The sequence below is a fragment of the Thalia democratica genome, chromosome 4, assembly GCF_965202585.1.
Source record: "Thalia democratica chromosome 4, ktThaDemo2.hap1.1, whole genome shotgun sequence".
Classification (NCBI taxonomy): domain Eukaryota; kingdom Metazoa; phylum Chordata; class Thaliacea; order Salpida; family Salpidae; genus Thalia; species Thalia democratica.
This window is the reverse complement of record NC_139168.1, coordinates 23,649,065-23,671,921: the sequence shown is the minus strand read 5'-3', so window position 1 is coordinate 23,671,921 and position 22,857 is coordinate 23,649,065. Positions and strand designations below refer to the sequence as shown.

General features: G+C 29.0%; 1 protein-coding gene across 2 annotated transcripts; it reads right to left on the bottom strand.

Annotated features, from left to right (window-relative positions):
• Positions 1-5,025: 5,025 nt before the first annotated feature.
• Positions 5,026-22,502, bottom strand: LOC145834327 (RRP12-like protein). Of its 2 annotated transcripts, none has more exons than XM_082941728.1 (27): positions 22,367-22,502; positions 18,878-19,079; positions 18,422-18,580; positions 17,917-18,051; positions 17,426-17,595; positions 16,701-16,917; positions 15,938-16,021; positions 15,005-15,090; positions 14,441-14,575; positions 13,857-14,080; positions 13,352-13,586; positions 12,132-12,376; positions 11,790-11,864; positions 11,434-11,576; positions 10,894-11,215; positions 10,154-10,392; positions 9,764-9,854; positions 9,170-9,396; positions 8,857-8,985; positions 8,508-8,634; positions 8,045-8,189; positions 7,587-7,662; positions 7,208-7,346; positions 6,546-6,683; positions 6,188-6,331; positions 5,751-5,890; positions 5,026-5,324 (listed from the first exon to the last, which is right to left on the bottom strand). In XM_082941728.1, exons 1-27 carry the CDS (start codon positions 22,465-22,467, stop codon positions 5,235-5,237), a joined length of 4,218 nt encoding a protein of 1,405 aa, XP_082797854.1. In that variant the 5' UTR covers positions 22,468-22,502; the 3' UTR covers positions 5,026-5,234. The 2 variants fall into 2 exon arrangements, with proteins under 2 accessions (XP_082797854.1, XP_082797855.1); XM_082941729.1 differs by having other exon boundaries at positions 18,878-19,089; positions 22,367-22,501.
• Positions 22,503-22,857: the final 355 nt, after the last annotated feature.

Genomic DNA, 22,857 nt, shown 5'->3' with positions numbered 1-22,857 from the left:
TGTTTTTTTACCATAAAAAAAAAAAAAAAAAAAAAAAAACCTATTGCTCAGTGATTTTGATTAGATTTTCCTTTGAAAATTTGGGTGGCTTGGCGTTTAGCCACCAGATCTTTCGCTCTACTGAGCACAAAAGATATCTTTTTTTAAGAGAATGTTCAACGTTAAAAAAAGCTTACTGTTATCTAATATAAAAGTTCATTATCGTAAATAATTAAATAGCGGTGAAACCAATTCGAATTGGATAAATTAAGTCTAATTATCAATTTTAAATGGGCATATTTTTAAGTGTTTTTTACTGTATTCTTACACTCTACTTTATCTAATTTTCACTATTTGTAGAAATTAGTTATGCTGTTTAGATTAAAATATCTAAACAAATATAATTTTATTTAAAAATTACATGTAAAAATCAACCTTACCTATTCTAAATTATTTCATATATAAATGAAATATTAAGACAAAAGAATGTTAGTTAATAAAACTTATAATAATGATTTATAAGTTTTAAACAAAAACTTTTACAATTTTTGTACACTTAACGAAAAATAAAATTAAACGATTTTCAAATATTTGTAATAAAAGCATAAATTAAAGTATAAGTTAAATTTTTTTTTTTGCATAAAGGGATATTTTTAACAAATATTAATTTATTAATTGGTTGTATTTTAAATATAAACTAATAAAAAGTAGCATTTACTTACTTATAGTATATTAATAAATGGTATATAAAAATAAAATTTAGACTTTAATATATAAAAATGATTGAAACTGGTAAACGAACATACCTTTTTCTCTTAAAACAAAAAAAACTGTTGAAACGTAATAAAAGAAATTTATAAGTTTAAAGGCTTGAATTTGATCAGTTTTAACTAAAAACTAACATTAATAAAATTTATGTTAATATTAAAAACAAAAAATAATTTTAAAAGTAATAACAAGAACTTATTTTTAGTATTTATAAATAATAGTTTTAAAATTTTTAATTAAATGTTTTTAATAATTAGTTTTTCAGTTAAAATAAACACAAAAAACCGTTTAAACGTCCTTAGTAGAACCCTTTTGTACAAACTAAACATAATTAATTAGTCGAGGCATTGTTTTATAGGCAGTTTTAAAGGGAATATGAGAATAAATGTACTTTTAAGGTTTAAAAGACACGAAAAGAGACATTTTTAGCATCAAAAATTCTTTAATATTGTTTAAGTACATAAACTAGACAGACAGTTTTAATGGTAAATTAACAGTTTTAATAAAAAAAATAAATATACTTTTTAGAAACAAAAAAAATTGGGTACTTTGTTTAACATATAGTTTATACCTAAGTTTCTCTTATAGATGTTTTATTACTATACTCGATAACCGAAAGGTCTTATCATACACCAGGTCCTAGTACCTAGACCAAATTTTTTGAGCGTTTTTTTATCATTCAATTAACAAAATATATGTTATATTTGAGAAACAAAAACATTTAAAATAACATAATAATAAAATATAAGGTTTATTTTAATTTTAACAAGTTTTGATTTTTTTAGAAGTTTTCTGTGCCTTTTAAACTAAATCTTATGCACACCAATGTACATAGATGATCAATTTTAAATCATTTTTAAAAATACAACTTAAACTAGTAAAAAAAACCTCTAATAAATATTCTTAGATAAGCAGTATTTGTTGTATTAGTGCTTTCATCTTAAAATGTTAATTTAATCCTAACTTGATTTATGTTGCTTTATAATCTTATAAATTTCCTAAACACGACTTTTTATTGTCATTGAAGAAACAAACGAAAAATTACTATTTTATATTTTGCCTTGACAAGTTTTTTCGTTCAGTCAGTAGTACTAACTAAAGATAATTATGTGATTTGTAGAAACTGACTTATGTGATTTGTTTTCTTTTTAGTTTTTTGCAACAATTCCTAACTATCATTTTGTAATTCTTTTAGTTCTTTTTATACTTCACATTTACTCTTTTTTAAAAGCAATACTTTTATTGCAAATAAAGTAAAAAATAATTTGTATAATGATTAAAAAAGGGTTGCCAAACAAACAGGCTAGTTTGAAAACTTTAAAAATAAAGAAATTTTAAAACAGTTCAACCTGTTTAAGACATTTAAAAACTTCAGTTGTATGTAAGTTTTTTATTTCAACTACTTTGAATAAATCTTCGAGCTCTCAGAATAGTTTTTATGACTGTAGTGTAGTTTGTTAAATGTAATTTTTTACTAGTCTTTTTACATATTATGTACTTTTTTGAAATGATGTTATTTTAGTTAGGTATTTAAGCTTTTGTATTTTCAATTTTCAATAAACTTAGGCAGGTTTGGTGTAACTCTGACATTTTTGCTTTAGAAAGTGACAACCATGTAAAAGACTAGATAATTATTTAAAAGGTATTTTATTTAAGTATTCAAGCACTAATTATGTAAATTTTTTTTAATTTTTTTTACAATACAAATAGGTATTAGTTTTATCTTATTAACTATTTAATTATATTTTTATCGAATGAAAATTTTTGAAATGTAAAAATTAGTTCCAACGGCTAACATCTTTAATAATATGAAAAAGTAGCTGATAATATAAAAAATGTATAAAAGTGTTTAATAGAGGCTTTTCAAGCTCGGTTTTTTTTAGGTTGTAAGTAGTATAACAAAAACATTAAATTGAACTTATTAATTGTTTAAGATAGTACATATTTTATTGAGACTTAAGCACATTATTTAAAATATTTTTTTTTAATTAAATAATCATAACTTAAATAGGCATTCTATGTGTAGCTAAAAGTCATTTAAAGTATCAACTGAATAAAAGTAAACGTTTTATTAGTTTGACTTACACTAAAACCAATAGATTATTATATGTCACTAAAACTAAAACTGCGGCCCGCGAAGATTTTGAAACTTGAAATTTGGCCAGCACCAACTTCCTGCTGAACCCTGATTTAGTATAAAGTTGATAACAAACATAAATCTTAAGTCTGCAGGGTACTAACTTTAGCTTCATAACCGAAAGTGAAATAACTATTAGTTTTTTACTAGTATAAACTTTTAAATATGCTTTACACTAGTTTTATTTACAATAAGGATTTGTAACTTTTTTATTTAACTTTTACTTTTAAAATAAGTTTTTTTTAAATATAAAAAGTTTTTTTTTATTAATGCATCCCGCTCAGACTTATTTTAAAAATCTCGCAGCAAAATATATTTTTGTGTAAAGTGAATACGCGCTAGAAAATTTGTCAACTGTCGAGTGACTTCACAATGGAGTCTACTACAATTAGTAGAGTTTAATGTAATGTATACCAGGGGAGAGTCTAGGCTTTTTTAAGTGAGGTAGCACGTACAGCAAATTTTTCAATATAAAAGTTTTTGTAGCTTTTAACCATTTTTTTTTATATAAAACAAAATATTGTTTATAATTTTGTTTTAGCATTTGATATTCAAAACATTAGCTTAATAAAAAAAAAAATAAGCTTAAAGTTTTTATTAACCTTAACTGTTTCAAAAGTAATGGTCTATCTTATTGAAGAGATATAGTACATCTTTTGATTGTTACCAACAAAAATTTAATAACATGGTGTTTTTAATTCAAAGTACTCATTTGTATACTAGAATAAAAACTAAACGTGTCTATTAATACACAAACAACTTAAAAAAAAACTATTGTGGTGATAATTTAGCTTTTTATTTAAACTTTTTTTTTTATATTTATGTTTAGTTGTTACCTTAACTAATAACAGTTGTAATTTCACATGAAAAGTTGTATAGATAAATAAATAATTTTCTCTTAACTTTTTCTTTCTTATTATCATTTGTTGAAGTTTAAAACGATAAATTGTTTTTATTAATTTTGACAGCTCATTATATATCGTAAAAACATGTGGTATACGACGGGATAACCGAAAGTTTCTTCGTACACCACGTCCAAAGAGTAGCTTTTGGAGGACTTTCTTTTATTGTTCTAAAAACAATACTATAATAAATGAAAGGTACAATATTATTACGGAAATTTAAAAGCCAACTTTTTTAGTTACATGTCAGTTGCCATAATTCTAAATATATAGAAAAGTTACTGTAGTAATATGATGGTGGTTGAAATGAGTTAGTCAATTTTTACTAAACTATAAAAAGTTTATTTTGATTTCAAGTATCTTAATGTAAGTAATATAGTAAATAGCAGAGCAAGGATCTGTTTTAGTATAGCCTGGTTATAGTTCCTCCTTTTACAACAGTCACTGAGACAATGATTTTTTAATGGTTTCAAACCGTTTTTTATTACTCAAGTTATCAAGGTTCAGTTAAAAGATAACATGTGCGTAATGCTGCTGTTCCAATTTAGTCTGCTACCGTTTTGATATATTACAAATAGATTTACATGCTGTTTATGTGCATGAAAAACTGTTAATATTGCTCATATTATTTGTTAATTTCCAGCTATACAACGGTATAAATATATATTTTTATCAAAAAAGGGTTTTTCATAAATTATTTCTTATACCAAGCAAGCACATACTATAGATAGTTATAAGTATTGATTTGAACAACTATTTAGTTATTATTTAATTATCTGCCAGGCTTTTGCTATTTTCTGTCAAATTTTTTTACTTATTACAGCTTTAGTTTTCCTTACTAAGATTTTGTAAAAACATTTGAGTCTCGATGAAAACTTATAGTAAAATGTTGGATATGTTATTTAAAGATTACTTAAATGTTGTTTGTATTTCACTGAAGCATGTTAAACATATAGCTGCAGAATTATAGAATAACAAAAGAAGTTTTGCTTAAAAGTAACTTATTAAACACTTTACTATATTTTCATACTAAGTTATAAATATCTAATTTAGAGGCACAACTTTTAAAGCATAGTTTAATCAAATAAACCAAAACTTATATAAAATCTAATTAAGTAGTTAAGACTAAATTTTTCACTATGTTCATTTTGAGATAACATACTCATAATACATTGAAATTTAAAACACATGCATGTTAAAAACACAATAAAACAACTAAAAGTTTGTCCTAAGTCAACATATTACCTAGTGATTGTCTATAAAAACATCATAGTTGAAACTTTTCTAAAACTTAAAAATTCTAATTTTTTCATAAAACCGTTTAAAAGCATCAAAAGATAAAAGCAAACACGTAGATAGTTTTTTTTTCAGTTCAATTAACCTACATTAGGTAGAAAAAAGCTTTGTGGAGATAAATTACTTAAAAACACAGAAAACAAATAAAATAATTATTTATCATGCTTCCTCTTTTTTCCCTTCCTTCCCATCTGCGCACCTTTCTTGCTCGACTTCAGTATTGCGTCATACTGACCTTGGACCTGTGGTGACGTCACAATTAAATTACTTAATATTTGCAGTCAATAGTATCAGTGATATAATTAATTAAAAAGAAATTACCAAAACAAAACATTTTTACTGTCAATTTGTAGAAAAATCTTTTAAATATATTTGTAAAAATAAAAAGTTTAGATAAGTCTTTAAAGATCAAAAAGCAAAAATAATTCAAATAATTAATTTAGTTCTCGCTGTATTACAATAGGCTTTTTTTAATAGCAACTTTCTCAGCTTTTTTACAACTTAAATGAAACTTTCTGAATAAAAATTAATAGTTCATTCTAACACAATTTTTAAATAATATTCTGTATTCTCTCGTTGAAAAAAAAAACTAGTTTCAACAAACTTACAAAATAACAACGTTTTAAATTTTGCATCTTTTTGATCCAATTATCAAAACAACAAATAACCTTCTTTTGTTTCCTCCTGTTGAGAACCTGCTGGTCGAGCGGGATGTAGGCGTGCGGCTGGAGCTGGTTCTTCTTCTTCACGTCTCCCAGCGCCTTCTTGCTCCTGTACTCGCTCCCGTCTCTCACGTCGCGGCGGATGCCTGTGACGTCATAATAATGTTGCGTAATAACAGTGTGACGTCATAAATTTACTGTGTTATTTTGCGATGAACGTGTTAGTTTTCACTGAGTTCTTATAACAAGGTTTTTGATTACAATTCAAAATATCAAACATTGATTAAAATAAATTGTGAAACCGTTTGTTATCTTTAACCAAGTTTTGTTTACAAATTTGTTTTATTCAGATACTCGGTGCACAACTAATGTGTAAAGTAGTGGCTATTTCATCTAATAAAAACTAATTAGAAATTGATATTAGAATAAAAAAAAACAAATACCTTTTCCACCGTGATTGTAGGTGGACTTGCCAACTGACATTTTGCTCATCTTGCTTCTGACGTCATCGCCTTCGTCATCACTTTCTCCTTCGTCCTTTGTCTGCTTCTTCTTCTTCAAAATCTTCTTTGTCGACTTCTTCAAACCTATTAAAAAGAAAAGATTTAATATTTGGAAACAAATATTAGAGATAATTTGCTGTGCGTTTTTTTTGATAGTTTTAATGTAGCGCTGAAAGTTTCTATTAGAATGCTTTTAGGCGTTTCAATCATATGACTCTCTACTAGTTATATATAAAATATTATTTGAATATATTAAACCAAATTGACATCAAACATTAAAACAAATATTAAAATATACCAATGTTTTTGAGGCAATCGTCACCGTCTGATTCTTCTTTTTCATCTAACTGGATGATCAGCTTTCCGTCCTTGTCGAAATTGTTCTTGTTACTCTTGGACTTTTTCTTCGGTGCAGACGTTGAAATCAACTTTGAAGCTGTTTATTTTTTTTTTTGCTAAGATTTTTACATACATGTTTTATTTATGCAGTAAGAATTTTCACAAAAAAAAAAGTTATGTTGGGAATTAAATTAAAATAGTAGAGGTTACTTTAAAAAATTAATAAGCATTTTTTTAATTAATCAAATTTTCAAAACTCATCCAACATGAGATGATCGTGTGAGAACAAATCTTTTAAAACTTCTATTGATAAAACAATAAATCAAGCTTCGTAAAAAAATAAGTATTTTATTTAAAAAAATTATTAATTAAAAAAAATCTAGTTTTTTAATTATTAAATTAAAAGTTCATAAAATTCTATATTTAATCAAAACGTATCCAACAAGATGCGTCAAGGAAGAAGTAAAAAACTAATATTGGTCATGGGGTTTTCGTGTGAACGAACTCTTTAAAATTTCCATTGAATAAACAGTGTAGATTATCAAATTTCATAAAAAAAAATAAGTTTTTAAATTATTTTAATTAAAAGTTCATAAATTTTCAAAGTTTATTAATACTAACAAGAAGCGTCGAGGAGGTCCATGATTTCGTCCTCGTCCTCATCGATGATCAGGTCGTTCTTCTTCCTCTTCCTCGCCGGCTCCTCATCGTCGGAAGAATCCAGATCCGACAGAATATCGAACCCTTCCTTCTTCGACGGCTGTTAATTGTTACAAATGTTTTATACCCATGATTTGGATTCATAGTTGTTTTGTTAAAACATTATTTTAATGTGTAAGTTTATTACATATTATGAAGATTTATTTAATATCTAATAAATTGTTTTTTTTTTCTATCATTTATACATAACAAATTGATTTAGTTAAATTTTAATCAAAGTAAACAATTAATTTTAAGTAAAAATACAATCTTTCAAGTATAATTTATATAAGTATTTTACCTTAAAGTCATCTTCATCGCTCGAGTAGTCATTATTTTTCTTTTTATCTTTTTTCTTTTCATTTGCTTGTTCTTTCCTGTTGGTTTTGAAATAATATACAAACATTGTCAATTATATCTTAAAAAATTGAATCTTTTTATTTTTTTATTGTTAAATTAACACTTAATAAAATTTTTAACTTTAGAGTACTAGCAAGTAATTTAAAAATATATTTTCATTAAAATTTCATCACTCTATTTAGGTCATATGCAATTTATATAAGAAAATTTAAAAAGCCCCATAAAGATTTATGAAACCTTGCAACCAACTAAACCACAAAAACGAGCTTCACTTAACAATTATAATTTAAAAGTTTTTGCAAACAAGTGCGGCGTTTGTCACCAAATAAAATTCATGACGTCACACAACAAAAACTTTATGAAGTCACCAAATAAACTTTGTGACGTCACACAACGTACTTGATGGCGTGAAGGAGCTTCTTGAACCCTTCTGACGCGTTGTTCTCAACGAAACTGTATCCCAGCCTCCTCACCAGCTTAGTCAGCAACTTCTTCACTTTAAGACGGAAATGGTTGATGTTTTCCTTCCTCCAATTCGACATTGCTGAAAAATATATAAATTGTGATTAAACGGAGGTTTAAAACACCTGTGTTAAAAATTATCTATTTGAGATGATAAACTAAAACCTGTACAGATGAGTATACAACATAGTCGCACTAAATGTTAATGTGTAATTTAAAATTACTAATTTGCTTAGCAAAATCAAATAAAAAATTGAATACGCAAGATAATAGTTAAAAGCAGTTCAAAATATTTCTTAAATAAATTCTCTAAACTGAGAAAAATCTCGCAACCACCATCACTACTTACTATTTTTATTTAGTTCATTTTTAATATTTATACAAACAAACAGCAACCAACCTTGCAGGATGGATCCGCCGTACACCTTGGCCAGGGTCAGGTTGCCGAAGCTGAACAACACAAACACGTACGACATGGCCGCCTCGCAAACCTGCCTCGTGTTCGAAGAAAGCTTCGCGATGATTCTCTGTATTGTGACGTCATAAACCTCGTTAGAAATTAATGAAACACGGGAGAGGCGTTTAGAGTGATATCAGCATGTATTTAAGTTTGATACATATATTAAGTTTAAAATTTTAAAACAAAGTTCATTATATGTTGACAGAAAACGCGTGAGTTAAAACTACAATAACTATTATTCTTCTGAAATAAACTGATATGTAAATAAATTATGATAAAACAAACTAACGTTTACAGTGGTGTCGAGCAAATTGCAGGTAATGTTTTGTATGTGGTCGTGGGTCACCCTTCCAAGCGCGTAAATCGACCTGGCGCAAAATTCCACGCTCGATTCGTCTTCCATGCCCACGTACAACAGCTGTTTGTTTGTCAAGTTAAAAATTGAGTGCTGTTTAAACACTTAACTTGTGAAAAATTTTTATGTAAAAGCAACATGTACAGAGCCTTCAAACGTTAATACTACTATTACTAATTTAAAATGTATATTGAAACTAAAAGTTTGTCTGCAAATCCCTATCTATTCCAAAACAACAAAAACAAACTTGAAAGAATTCTTGCAGGGAGCCCTCGTACACGAACGAGCACGTTTGCAGCAGCCTGAACGCGGTTTCCTGCGCTTTCTTGCTGTCTTTCAGGCACTGCACGCAACCCGGCAGTATATCCACAACCAGCAGCTTGCACTCATCAACCCGGTTGCCTTCCATCAGCAGCTTGATTATTTGCTCCATGCACACGAACCTGGGACCGCGCGACGGATCGAATATCGTGTCTGTTTTGTTTATGACAACTATTGGGAGAAGAATACAAACTTTCAAAAAAGTGTGTTGTTTAGTTGGCACAGCAGAACAATGAAATCTTACTTAAATGAACGACTTATTAAAATTTCAATTTAATTCCAGACAGAAATTAGTTATTACTAGCAGAATATAATTTTTTCTAGGGCTTTAAATATTGTCATAAGCACACGAAGTTAGTGACCTTAAAGATGGTAATAAAGCAACATTTTTGAGTTTTAGCTGATGATTGGCGAAATAACTACTAGCCTTAACAAAAAATTCTGTCTAGAAATTCTCAACTAATCAAATACACAGGTATTTTAGACAAAAATATTATTGATTTATAAAAAACAAACAAACCATTTTGTTCTTCTCTAAGGAAACTTTCTCTTATTTTTTGATGATTCCTCATTAGAAATTCTTTGCAACCCTCATTTGTTGACTTACATACCTGTTTGTTTTTTTATTTATAGTATACTATTTTTTTTTTTTAAAGTATTCAACTAAATAGATGTTAGATAAACAGATTATCCAAAACAATTTTTTACTTTACCTGACCATTTTTATTATATACTTGTGTATGATACCACACTAATAAATTAATTTTGACACTTAAAAAGAGCAGTTGCAAAATTAAAAAAAAAAAGACTTAAGCTTGTAAGAAACAAAATAAAAACTTATGTATTAATAAGTGCTAAAACAAAATGTTTACTTGCTCATTTCTAGACTAATTTACATTAAAAAAAAAACTTCTTCAAAAAGGCGGTACGCTTTCTTCTGCAAGTGCAGGTCCTTGCTGGATATCTTCAAGGTCTTCTCGGCATCTTCACCGTCTTCTTCTGCTTCAAGCAGCCGGTTGCAAACCTTCTCCACGTCCTCAACCTGCAGGTGCACCACAAGGTTGATCAGCACGTCGTACTTGCACAACAGGTGAGCCTGCTTCTGCTTCAAAAGTGAGGGCAAGCTCTGAAGCTCCTTCCTGGTTTCGCCTGTCAGGATTTTGGAAATTTTTGAAAGATTGTTTTAACTCGTGGTCACTTAGCTATTTCAACCTGGTTTTTTTTAAGAGACTCACTTTATAGTTCATTGTCGCAGCTTTTTTTTTTTGTTAAATTAAAATTTAAAAAGTCGAGTACATTTCGTTTAATTTTAGTTTGTATAAATTATTGACAGGAGCCAATTTTTGAAACAACAAACTGATTTACATAAAATAAACTTTAGTAATATCAAATTTGAAAGAATATAAAAGAAGTTTCAAGAACTAAAATAAAAAAGCAGCTACTCAAGCATTCATAAAAACAAATCAAACTAATGTCTGAGAGAAAAACATATTTTAATCGTAAAAACTAACCTTAATTTAGGAAAAAAAAACCCTGAGTTTTTAAAGTAGTATAAAATTTTTAAATAGTCAAATCTTAACTAAGTGGGGTAGCAATGTATTAAAATAAAAATAACATGTTTTTTCTAATCATTAACAACAAGGTAAATACCAATTTTCTTGTTAATTTCCTTCTCCCTCCTCTGTGCCGCCTCCCTGCCAATCTGGTCTTTCGCCACCTGGCACCTGGCAATTTCTCCCTTCGCCCTGTCCCTCTCCCTGCATTCCTGCTGCAGCCTGCCCTGCACCGTCTTCTTACCGTCCACGATCTTCTTGCACTCGGCCCGGTTCGTTTCCATCATGTTCATGACCTTGGCGGCGTGCTCGCTCACCTGCTCGTACCTGCACGCCTGGCACACCTTCCTGATCGTCTCCAGCGCCTTCAGCTGCGTCTGGCTCTTCACCTCCACGTTGCCCGTCCCGCTGTCGAAATCCTGCGAGGTGGCGTCGGAGAGTCGTAAACGGTTTTAAAGGGTTCGGATTAAAAAAAAAAAGACATTTATTGCTGAGATTAATAATTTTATCGCTTTAGATTATTCAAGTTTGAAAGTTATTTGTAGCATTAATGAAAAGTAGTGAGGGTAATAGACGTTATAAACATAGCAAAGGATAAATTCCTAACAAAGAAAAATAAAAGTTTTTCCATGCAAACCTGATAAATGTTGCACAAAATTCTCAGGAAATTACCGAAGTTCTTTTTCAGGGGCTCCAGGTCCTGGCAGGTTCCGATCAGGTTTCTCAGGGACTCCATGATTATCTCCTTCAACTCGACGTCGCCCGACATCAACATCCGTCCTGAAATACATAAAAAGAACATTTTCTACAGAGTTCACACACTTTAGCGAAACTTGCACACATTGAAAATTTATTGATTTTTTTTTTTGAATCTATGTCATTATTGTAAATTGTTTTTATAAAACAAACAATAAATACTAGTAGTTTTTTTTTCGCATTTCAATAGACAAGGAATATGATTAATAAAACAATTAAAAATAATTATAAGCAAACCTAGAAATTCAGCAGGTTTAATATCGTGATAAGTTTCTGCTGGGTTCTGTGCAAACTGTGACACCAACACATGATCTGTGAAAAATTATGTGTTAAAATAAAAAAAAATAAATAATAATGTGTGTTCATAGTAAACAACAGTTAATTTTAAATGACTCTAAACCTCATTAGCTTTGTTTACCTCGCAAAATAATAAACTGAACACGTGTGTAAACATACATACTGCTATCATATTTAACATAAATATTACATCTTATTAAAAAAAAAACATAAAATGTTTTTAACAAACTTTTATTTTTAATAAACTAATCGATTAATAAAACATCCAACAAAACTTCAAACTTGTATTTTTTTTGTAGCAGTTCAAATTGTCCCCCAGGGCTTTCTCGAGGTCCGTGGGATCGGTGCAGTAAGACTTCAGCAGGGACCAGCACTGCTTGAACAACACGTTCGCGTTGCTCTTCAGCTCTTTCGACTGCGCCTTCTCGGACTGCTGCTCGATGCGGCACGCCATGGGCAGGAAGCAGGCGAAGAAGTGGCCGAGCCGGGCGGACTTCACGTGCTGCTGGAAGAGGGGCAGTACCCAACTGTGCGAGGAACATTTTAAACAGAAACACAACAGAACTGGGTGCACAAAAATTAAAATTACTGGAAAGAATTTCAAAAGGCCACAACTGAAAAAGTGATGTATATTTGAACAAAAAAAAAAATTTAGGTCGTATTAATAACTTCAAGCCATTTTGTATTTTTCGAAAAATTTTAAATACGTTTTAAGAAATGGTAAAATAAGTTTTAAAATACAATTATTTCAAGTTAATTTTAATTATTTAAAAAAAAAATCTAACATTTTTCAAAAATTAATAAAAACGGGTTGTAGGTATTAATATTTTATTCAAATATACATTACTTTTTGAGTTGTGACCGTTTAAAATTTTTTCCAAGAACTTGAGTTGTCGGAATTTGAATTGTCATGTAACCAATAAAACTAGATATATTTCAAGCAAAGGATCAAGATGTCTGTTTTATCAAGAATTATAATTACACTCGATTGTTAGATAATTTATGTTTTAAAAAGTTTTTAACCTTTTGGCTACAGATAACTTATATATCAGCATTATTAAGATACTATTCGTAATTAGTCTTTGTCTAAAGATAACAATATATAAATAATAATGCAAAATATGGGGTTATATTATTATAATTATTTATTTAAAGTACTTTTAACATTATCAAACGTTAGGTTAAATATTTTAGCAGGATTAAAATCTGTAATAACTTCACGTCAGGTATAAAAATCCTGCTGTTATTTACTATTATATAATATATAAATCGCTCGACTTTGCCAAGTAAGTAAAAAACATTTTATATAAAATTCTAATACAACAACATATTTTTGGTAAACAAACTCACATCAAAAACTAATTAAAAAACTTGCTTGTCACGACACAGCAATATCACCAGTGACACTTATGCCACGCAACAACGACAAAAAAGCCTTGATTTAAATTAAAACTGCAGCGAGTACCACTAGAAACTACAGAGAAATAACAAAATGTTCCCACCTGTGCCTGTCGACGACCGTCTCCGCCGTCACCCGCAGCTTTTCCACCATCACCTCCGGCCCGAAAATCCTGATGGCCTTGCCCAGGCAGCTGTCCAGCGCGTATATGTCCGCTATGTTGGTGTTCCTCAGCGTGGACAGCTGGGGAAGGACCGCCTTCTCCACCAACCCGATCCTGGCCGGGGTGAACACCTTGCCGAAGCAGATCTCGTAGTACTTGAACGCCAGGTCCACGACTGCGAGCGAATTGTTGCAATTTATTAAAAACGAGTTTGTACGAAAATGTAAAGATTAAACTTTTTAAACGTGCAGCAAAACTCAACTGTTCAAACTTGATCAAAAAACTAAAAGTAACATTTCCTAACTTTGGCATGAAAAATAATCACAAGTTTTGAAATTTGTATCAAAACACAACTGTTCAAGCCCAAGCTAAAACTATTGATATTTATTATTACGTAGATTTTATTTAAAATTATTTTTATTTTTTATACATAAAAAACACTCACCGGTCGGCTTGACCAGCACTCTCTCCAGCATTCCCGCCAGCTTGGCGACACACCTCTCGACCTTGTCAGCGTTTTCTCCCCTCTCGTCGTGCGCCGCCACCAGCCTGCCGAAGCCGACGAGCACCTTTTGCGCCGCCTTGTGGCACCCGTCCGTCAGGCCGTCGTGGGCGAGCAGCTTGAACGCGGCGTCGCAGAATTTCGTGACGTGGAAGATGAACTTCCACCTGGTGTTTGTGATGAAAATAAAAATTCGAATTCAGTAATCATGAATTTGCTGCTTGTGTCACGGTATGTACGTTGCTTACAAAAGCTGAAGTAAAAGTTTTAATTAACACAAACAATTCATGATCAAACAACAACGCAATTACTAAAACAAACTTCATGCTATCAACCATCATTACTTATTTCTCAAACTAGTCACCACAACACTGTAAGCAACATTGAAAAATAGCTGTTTTTTATAAACACAAGTATATATTTATATACCACTGGAAAAATTGGAGAAACTTTGCAGAACTAAAACATAACCAAAAATTAAAAAACGAGCAGTTTTTTTATAAAAACAAGTATGTACATATATTTACCTGTCATCGCCTGTTGAAGACATAGTGTTTTCCACCAGACACGTGACCGTTTCTCCCATCAACTGCAGCCACTTGAGGGCGCTGTCGCGGTTGTTCGAGTTCGGCTTGCAATCGTGCAAAGCATTCAGCAGCTTGCTGTGAAAAGTTATGACTACTAATAGTATTTTAACTTTAAAATTAAAGTAAATAGTTGATAAATACTGTTTCATGATGGTGTATTATTATTGCAAGTCTATTAAACTGGACCCAGTCACCAAAACTTAACTAAATGAAAAAGAGACGAAAAAAAAAACACAAAAAAATTGTATTTTTTTAGTTTATTATCAAAACTTAACTGAATGAGAAAGAGACAAAAAATAAATAAAAAACACAAAAATTTATATTCTATTAGTTTATAAGTAAACACTTAACAGCATTTAGTTTTCAAAACCGATATTTTCAGTTTGAAGCTTGTTGTAATTTTATGGCTGGCGATCTTAAAACACCAAAGTTAAAGGGCGTAAATATAAAACTGTGAATTTAAACTGTTGGAGTTGAATTGTGGATCAAAACTATTTGAATTACCTGTGAGTTTCAAGCGGCAAATGGTCCACGTCCGGTCTCCTCTCGAACATTTTGAACAAAGTGTCCAGGCAAGTCTTGCCCAGGATCTGAATATTATTTTAAATCGTAAAAAGTACATTTGTTTTATATTTTTTTACATGTCTGTAACTGATTGTTTTATTTAATGTTTTACAAAACTTAATTTTTCTTGTAAGTACAGGGTTGCCACTCGTTTTTTTAAAAATTTTCTCCAGGTTTTCAAAGTTTCTTCCAGGTTTTTAAAAATACATATTTTTGGGTCTATTTTAGTTTAAAGTTAAGTTTAGGAAAGAAACTGTGTTAAATAGTTTAAAAACATTGAAAAGATACTGTAAAGCTACTTTAAATATGTTTAAAAAAAAAAAATTAATGATAACAAAATTTTTATTTATATCATAGATTTTTTGAGTCAAATCGAAATTTTCCTACTGAACATTTGAAAACTGTTAAAATTCCAGGTTTTTCTATTTTTTTTTAAATTACTTAAATTCCAAGTTAAGTGGCAACCCTGTTAGTAAAAATAAGTGACATTTTATGAACAATGTGTCCAGACAAGTCTTGCTCAGAATCTGTTAATTTTTCTTAACTTTAAACCATAACAAAACAAGTTTGCTTTCAACGCATAATACTTTTTTTAATTGATGAGTTGGTTTTGAGTTAACTTTTATAAAACAGCATGTTTTAAACAGTATGAGTAGGTGAATAAATTTGCAAATAACTACAAAATGTTAATGTTTTTTACAAACTAATCTTAAACATATTACATGGAAAAATTGAACATTTATGGTTTATTTAGTTAAAAGTCAACACTTGCTTGCCAAATCTTTTTATAAAAAAATTCTTGATGGATTTTTTAAATACAATACAACATATACTAGAGATACTCACATAACAACATTAATTGAAAATACTCACCTGAAAATTAGAAGCTTTTTTCAACCAGGAATAAATGAGATTGAACAAATCTTCCAAATATTCGCTTTTGAATGTGTGCATCACCTATAAGAGTAAAAGAAAAATATTGACTTGAGTTAATTCTTTTTTAATCTAAAGAACACTTTAAAAATAGTTTGAGTTGACAAACTATGTTTTTTAAGTAACTTAATTAGTAGAACTAAATAATTTATTACTAAAAATTTATTTTTTTTTTGTTAGAGATCTTGAGTAACTCTAAATAAAAAAAAGTTATAAATATGTTATATTTGTAGATCCTAATAGAATTAGACAAAGTTTTTTATTATATTTTTTTTAAATAAACTATTTAAATTATCTTTTAAACCCAAGAAGGGAAACGCCACTTGTTACTTTTATTACATAAGCATGCGATATGTAAAATCGGGTCAACTTAAAAATAAAATAGTTTTTTTTTTGTCACACAAGCAAAAAACAAAAAAACAGATCAAAGCAGCGCGACTATCATCAATCTATCATGTATTTGTCTAAGTTAGTTATTAATATACATTCATATATATTATGTTTATATATAATACAATTAATTTAATTTCAACTCACCCTTCGACGTCAAAAAGCAACACAATTAAAAATAAACAAGCAACGTTTTCTTAACAGCTTCAATAGTTAAATCAAACATTTATTCCAAAAAATCATACGTACATTTAAAATCTTAAAAATAAAATTTATCACATATATTTCTAATAATTCACAAATGTATTCGAACCTCCGACATGAAGGCCATCAGGTGGCAGGTGGTCCTCTCGTTCACAATCTCCGTGTGGCTCTGCATCCTTTCCCGGCAAAACTCGCCCGTCAAGCTGAACACCGGGTGACGCCTCACGGCTCTCAGCGTCCACAGTGACGTCACAATGCGCGTGCAGCCCTCCCGCGCCGCCTGCCTCACTTTCGGCTTCGGGTTCTCGCACTGCTTCAGTACCGACCTGGTGGAAATGTTTTTCAGTTTGGTAACAGTTGCAGCTTTTGTGCGAGAAAGTTTTGTGGTTTAATTTTTTTGTAGTACTTATGTAACGTTTCTTGCTATTTTAATTAAACTTTTTTTTCAATTTCTACTTGAGAACAATAATTATGCAAATTCAGTATCAACCTGATGAAACATTTTTGTGTTTAAACAGTTGCAGTATTTTTTTAAGCTGGACTGCTTGTGTATTTATTACAACTGTTATTCCAACAATTTCTTTAAATGTTTATTAAAGAGCAACAACTAATACAAATACATCTTTTTTTTCTTCAAACTTAAAGTATAACTACAGTAAAACAAAAGTCTGAATATATGTATTTTTATACTTATATAACATTTCTAGCAATTTCCACATTAATTTTTCTTTCAAAACTCTACTTAAGAACAATAATTAATACAAATCTAGTTGAAACTTTCAAATGAAAACCAATTTCAATTTTCCAAAGATAAAACTCAAAACAACTGAAAACCTGAAAATGTCCTGGCACGAGGGTTCTGCCCACTTGGAGTCGCCCAGCTTGTTCATGAGCAGGCACAAGCAAGTTACGGTGTTCTTCATCAGGGAAGTTGGAGCCTCGCTCACTTTCAAGATTTGATCGAGAAGCAGAGATATCACGCTGAACTGGTCGTTCACCACTCCCTGCGTTGTTGTATATAAGTCGTTTAATATTAGATTGACGATATGTTTGTTTTTAAAGATTATTAAAAGTTGTTAATTTAATGAAAAAGTTCAATGAAAAGATTCTAGTTTAGGAACAGTTGAAAAAGCTTGTAAACTACTTACCATTTTGCAAAGAATGTGATTAAATTGTTAAATTAAAAAAATGACTAATAAGACTATGACCGTAAGAAAACTATTTTAAGTTTTCTAACAAATAACGTTAAAATACTTTCAATTATTGCGCATTTAAAAACTTGTTCTACATGTTTATCAACACAAACATTTATACAACAAACAAACATCGCTTAAGTCCTTGGATTTGGCGACCATGCAAAGCAGGTGTATGATGTCGTCCTTGTCTGCTAGTTCGTCTTTTTCCTTCAGCATTTGAACAAAAATGCCGAAATACTCAACAATGGTTCCTTCTGCATCCGACTGCGAACATTTGTTAAAATTTGAAATTAATTTTTAACAATCTCTATTTAACTTTAAATTATATCTAACGGTGCATTATTTCACCTAACCAAGTATTTACATTTGATAAATAATAAAAGCCACGTCAAACTACTGACATACAGTTTTATACAAGTAGTTTGACGTGTAATTACTGTCATTATATTCTAGTTTTAAACTAATAAGTAGCATATAATATTTGTTTAGACTTACTAGTTTTTCTTACAAATTAGATTTCAGTCACCAGTGATAATTTAGAATTATAATTCTAAACATTTCATTTGAGCAATTAGTTTGTGGAATAAAAAGTTAATGTTTGTTAAAAAAAGTATAATCATTTGAAACCACTAACTTTAATGGCTCTTGCCTCCTTTATGATGTCGCCTGCGGCTGCGTACAAAACGCAAACTCTCTGGTTGAGTCCTCTCTTGTACCAGTCGCGCACCTTGCTGAAAGTCTTCAAGCTGCAGTCCGTCAGCCCTGACAGGTGGGTCATTGCAGACTGCGATTCCTGTGTTAGGTAATTAATATCATGTACATTTTATTGTTAAGATTTTCTTTGTACTATAATGATGTTTGAATGCTTTTTTAATAAAACAAATATGTGAATATCATATAGAAACTTAAGCTTGATTTTCAAATATTCATATTTATCATAATTTAAATTTATTATTCATTTTTTTTATTAAAGATAACAGTTGAATAAAAAAATTGGGCTCACATTGCTACTTTTTAAATGAATCAAAAGATTTAATGGTGACAAAATAAGCTGTGCAATCCGAAAATTATCAAAAAAAAATCAAAATACCATCTCGCTCTTTGCAATTCCCTCCCTGATGGTCCTGCACTCTTCTTCCACGTCAAACAGCTTGATCGTGTTGTCTCCGCTCTGCACTTTCTCAATGTATGCTAGCACATCTGGGGTCAGGAGGGGATTTTCATCCTTGCCGGCTGCCACCCTCATTTGCATGTGGGGCATCCCTGAAGCTTTCCTGGCTTTTGCCGCCGCCCTGTTAATTGCTTGGTGTTTTAATTAAAACTAAAATTACTTTAACAGAATTAAAACTGTAGAAACCCTGGAAATCTGCACAAATTTAATGGGTTGTTTATTTACACTTTACTGCAGTCCTGTTAATTGAAATACTTGTTGCTGAATTTGAATTTTAAATTATGGGACACGTTCAAAACCCCCCAGTCAAATTCGAGAAGCGCTTACCGATCAACGGTAAGGGTTAACAGTGATAGCAAAAATAAATAAAAATCAAATTTAAAAAAATGCAAAAAACATACGAAATAAAATAATAAACAAGGAAAAATTTTTAAAAATGGGTGGATTTTGAACGCAGGTGGATTTTAATAGTATACTTAAATTATAAGACTTGTTAGTTAATATTTTTTATACATAAAACAATGTTCAATGTTTATTACAGGCCTATTAATTAAATTGATTGTTAAAATTTGCTCTGAAAAATCAAGAATTTTTTAGACATCCTAAAGTTTTCTTATTTTTTGAAAGTTGGACTTTTAACATAAAAAAAAATTATAAGTATAAAAAAAAAACAAAAAACAAGTATTTCTAAATTTTGTAACTAAAAAAGGATAATTTATTTAAACATTAGTATAAGACAAACTAGAAAATTTTAATAAAATAGGAAGGAGAAGATACACTTTTAGTAAAATAAACTTTTTTTTCATTATGGTTTGCACTTCCATAGAGAACCTATTTACTCTACTAATATCTGAATATTACTTTTTTTTTAGTTTTTTAAGTATTAAAAAGTATCTAATAGCTAAGGTTACCACTCATTGAGAAATAAAGCCATCCTGAGTGACCAAAAACTAGCCTGAGTCAACTTAGTGTATGATAAAATTGAAATGAATAATTAATATGAGCAAAGAATAGAACAGAATTGCTGCTATCCAAAATTAATTAGAAATACCTTATAATGCCAAAATAATAACTTAAGGATTAAGGGCATAGGGGGGGGGGGGGGGGTAAACACCCTTTTTTGGTTTTTAATCTTATTTTATATAGTTTTTACTAAGCTACAAGATGCTTTTTACAGATTTAAAAAATTCAAAATATTTTTTGAGATATAGACGGTCAAAGTCAGAGGCAACAATAGGATCCTTATGGGAGGCGCAAACTAAAACGGAAAATAACTAGAAATCACTAAAAATCTATCTCCTCCTACGTTTTTTGAGATAACTACCTCAAATTTTCAGGAAATGTTCCTTGCAGTATTTAGAAAATTCTGTCAGAACAGATTTTTAAAATATTAAAAAATAAAAATTTTATAACAAAAAAACAAAAAAAAAACTGTTTTTTTTGTTTATTTTTTATATAATTTTTTTTTTTCAAAATTCCTTCCGACACAATTTTTTAAATATATCAAGGAACATTTCCTGAAAATTTGAAGTAGTTATCTCAAAAAACGTAGGAGAAGATAGATTTTTAGTAAAATAGTCTATTTTTGCCGTTTTAGTTTGCGCCTCCCATAAGGAACCTATTGTTGGCTCCGACTTTGACTGGCTATATCTCAAAAATTATTTTGAATTTTTAAAATCTGTAAAAAGCATCTTGTAGCTTAGTAAAAACTATATAAAATAAGATCAAAAACCAAAAAAGGGTGTTTACCCCCCCTATGCCCTTAATTAAAAACAAAACTTAAATATAAAAAATCAAAGTCAAAAAAATAGCTTAAAATTTATGAATAAGATTTAAACTAAGCAGAGATTTACAAAAAAAATCAAAAAAGATTAGGTCAGCTTAAGTTTTTCAAAAATTTCAAACTAGCCTACGTATGTGGCAATACTGGTTTAATTAAGATTCTAAAAAATAAAGTTTTGTTTTTAAATTTAGTTATCTAAATTTTATTATGAAAATAAGAGCTAAAAATTAATAATTACTGAAACTTTTGTAGTTAAAGTTCAACTTTAAATTCAGTTCATTTTCAGATTAGTTTATCTCATACAAACTTTTAAAATAATTAAATTGAGTACTGGATTTCTTATAAATTAAACTTTTTTAAAGTTGATAAAAATAAATTAATTTAAACTATAACTACAAAAAATATATATAATATATTCCAATTAGAGTTTAAGTTTAACATAACTATTTCAAATTTTCACTATAAGCTTTTAACCATTATTAAAAAACTATGTTAAACAGTATCTATAAGTCAACTCCTGTGTTCAAAAAACTTAGAAATAAGATTTTACTAGTAGAAATTTTATTTTTGAATAAAACTATTAAAGGTCTCTAATTTGTATCAGAACAACAAATGTGTTTATCATTTTTCTAATATTTTATTTAGCAAACTACTGAAAAAAATTATACTGAGATGTTTAAATTATAAATACCCTTGTTTGATAAAGGTTATTAAATTTTATAGCCTTGTAGTTCTTACGAGAATATAATTTACTTAGTTATTACCAGGGTTGCCACTCTTTGAGTAAAAAAATCTTCCTTGAGTGACTAGAAACTTCCCTGAGTCTTTTTCAAATCCTTAAAAATTGTATTGTTCTTTAAAAAATTACAATATTAAATCTAAGAATATTGAAGAATAGCTGCAAGGCTAAAAAATTTCAAACAAGCATCTAAAAATAAATAAAATTAACTTTTTTGAACAAAATATTGAAACTGGATTAACTAAATCTCATTTTAGATCCAGAAAAAATGTTCCCAGAGATTTTTTAAAATATCTTAAAAGTTCCCTGAAATTTATAGAAAAATCAAAAACCTGAATTTCCCCGAGTTAAAAAAAAAAAGAATCAAAATTCCAGGGTTTTCCTGAGATTTTCTATAACTTGAAAATTCCCTGAGTGAGTGGCAACCCTGTATTACTCAATTAGTTAGTTAGCTTTAACTCTAAAAATTAATTTGTTTTGGTTTATGTTGTATAGTATTATTTTTGCTCAAATTTCAAGTATATCCTAAATTATCAATTCACTTTTCATGACTTTCAAATATTTTTTTCAGTAATTTTTTTAGTTTAATATCACTAAAAACTCTCTGAGCAAAACTTAGTTTTTTGAATTAACTATTGAAAAAATGTTAATGAGATTTTAAGGTAAACAAAATATAGTTTACATTTGTACAAACAAAATTAAAATTAAATAAAAAAAATATTAATTTATATATTATTAAAAAACTATATATATATGTGAGGAACTAAAATATGTCTGTTATATAAAAAATAACTGTAATTAAGTATTTTAGTATATTTGAAAACTCTAAGATAAGAAAAAACAGAGTGTGCTACTTGAAATGAGCTTATTATTTAACAAACCTAACCTGTGTTTGTCATGAGTAGGTACAACAGATGACGCAAATCCTTTTTTATATCTTTGCCTTTTAGTGTTTGATTTTCCTTGTCTAGCCCGATTTACTCCCATTTTAAGTTATATAAATATGTATTTTCTAAAAAACTACTATTCAAATTTAAATAAGTTTTTAATATTAATGTAAGTATTGAAGGTTATTAACTATAAGCTACATCAAAAAACATAAGAATGTAAGTTTAAAAAAATATGATTTATATAAAAATATTAAATTTAATGTAATGTATTAGTAATCTAAACATTAAATTTATTTTACAAAAGTTCATCTACAACCGTAAAATATCATCAACTTCTAGTGCTGGAAGTAGAAGTATATGATTTTAGTCCAAAATGATGGAAAGTTTAAGAAATGTAGTAACCTTTTAGTTTAAACAAATAAAAATATATGTGTAAAAGAAGAATGAAAATTTACAACTATTGGTGAATAAACCTAAAAGAAATAGA

Bases quoted from the DNA above. Each gene is read 5' to 3' on its own strand.
- LOC145834327 (XM_082941728.1), bottom strand. From the start codon at position 22,467: ATGGGAGTAAATCGGGCTAGACAAGGAAAATCAAACACTAAAAGGCAA. The intron at 19,080-22,366 runs GTTAGGTTTGTT...AGCAATTAACAG, and splicing joins CCTACTCATGACAAACACAG to GGCGGCGGCAAAAGCCAGGA. The intron at 9,397-9,763 runs GTTTGTTTGTTT...TAAACAAAACAG, and splicing joins CCTTAGAGAAGAACAAAATG to ACACGATATTCGATCCGTCG.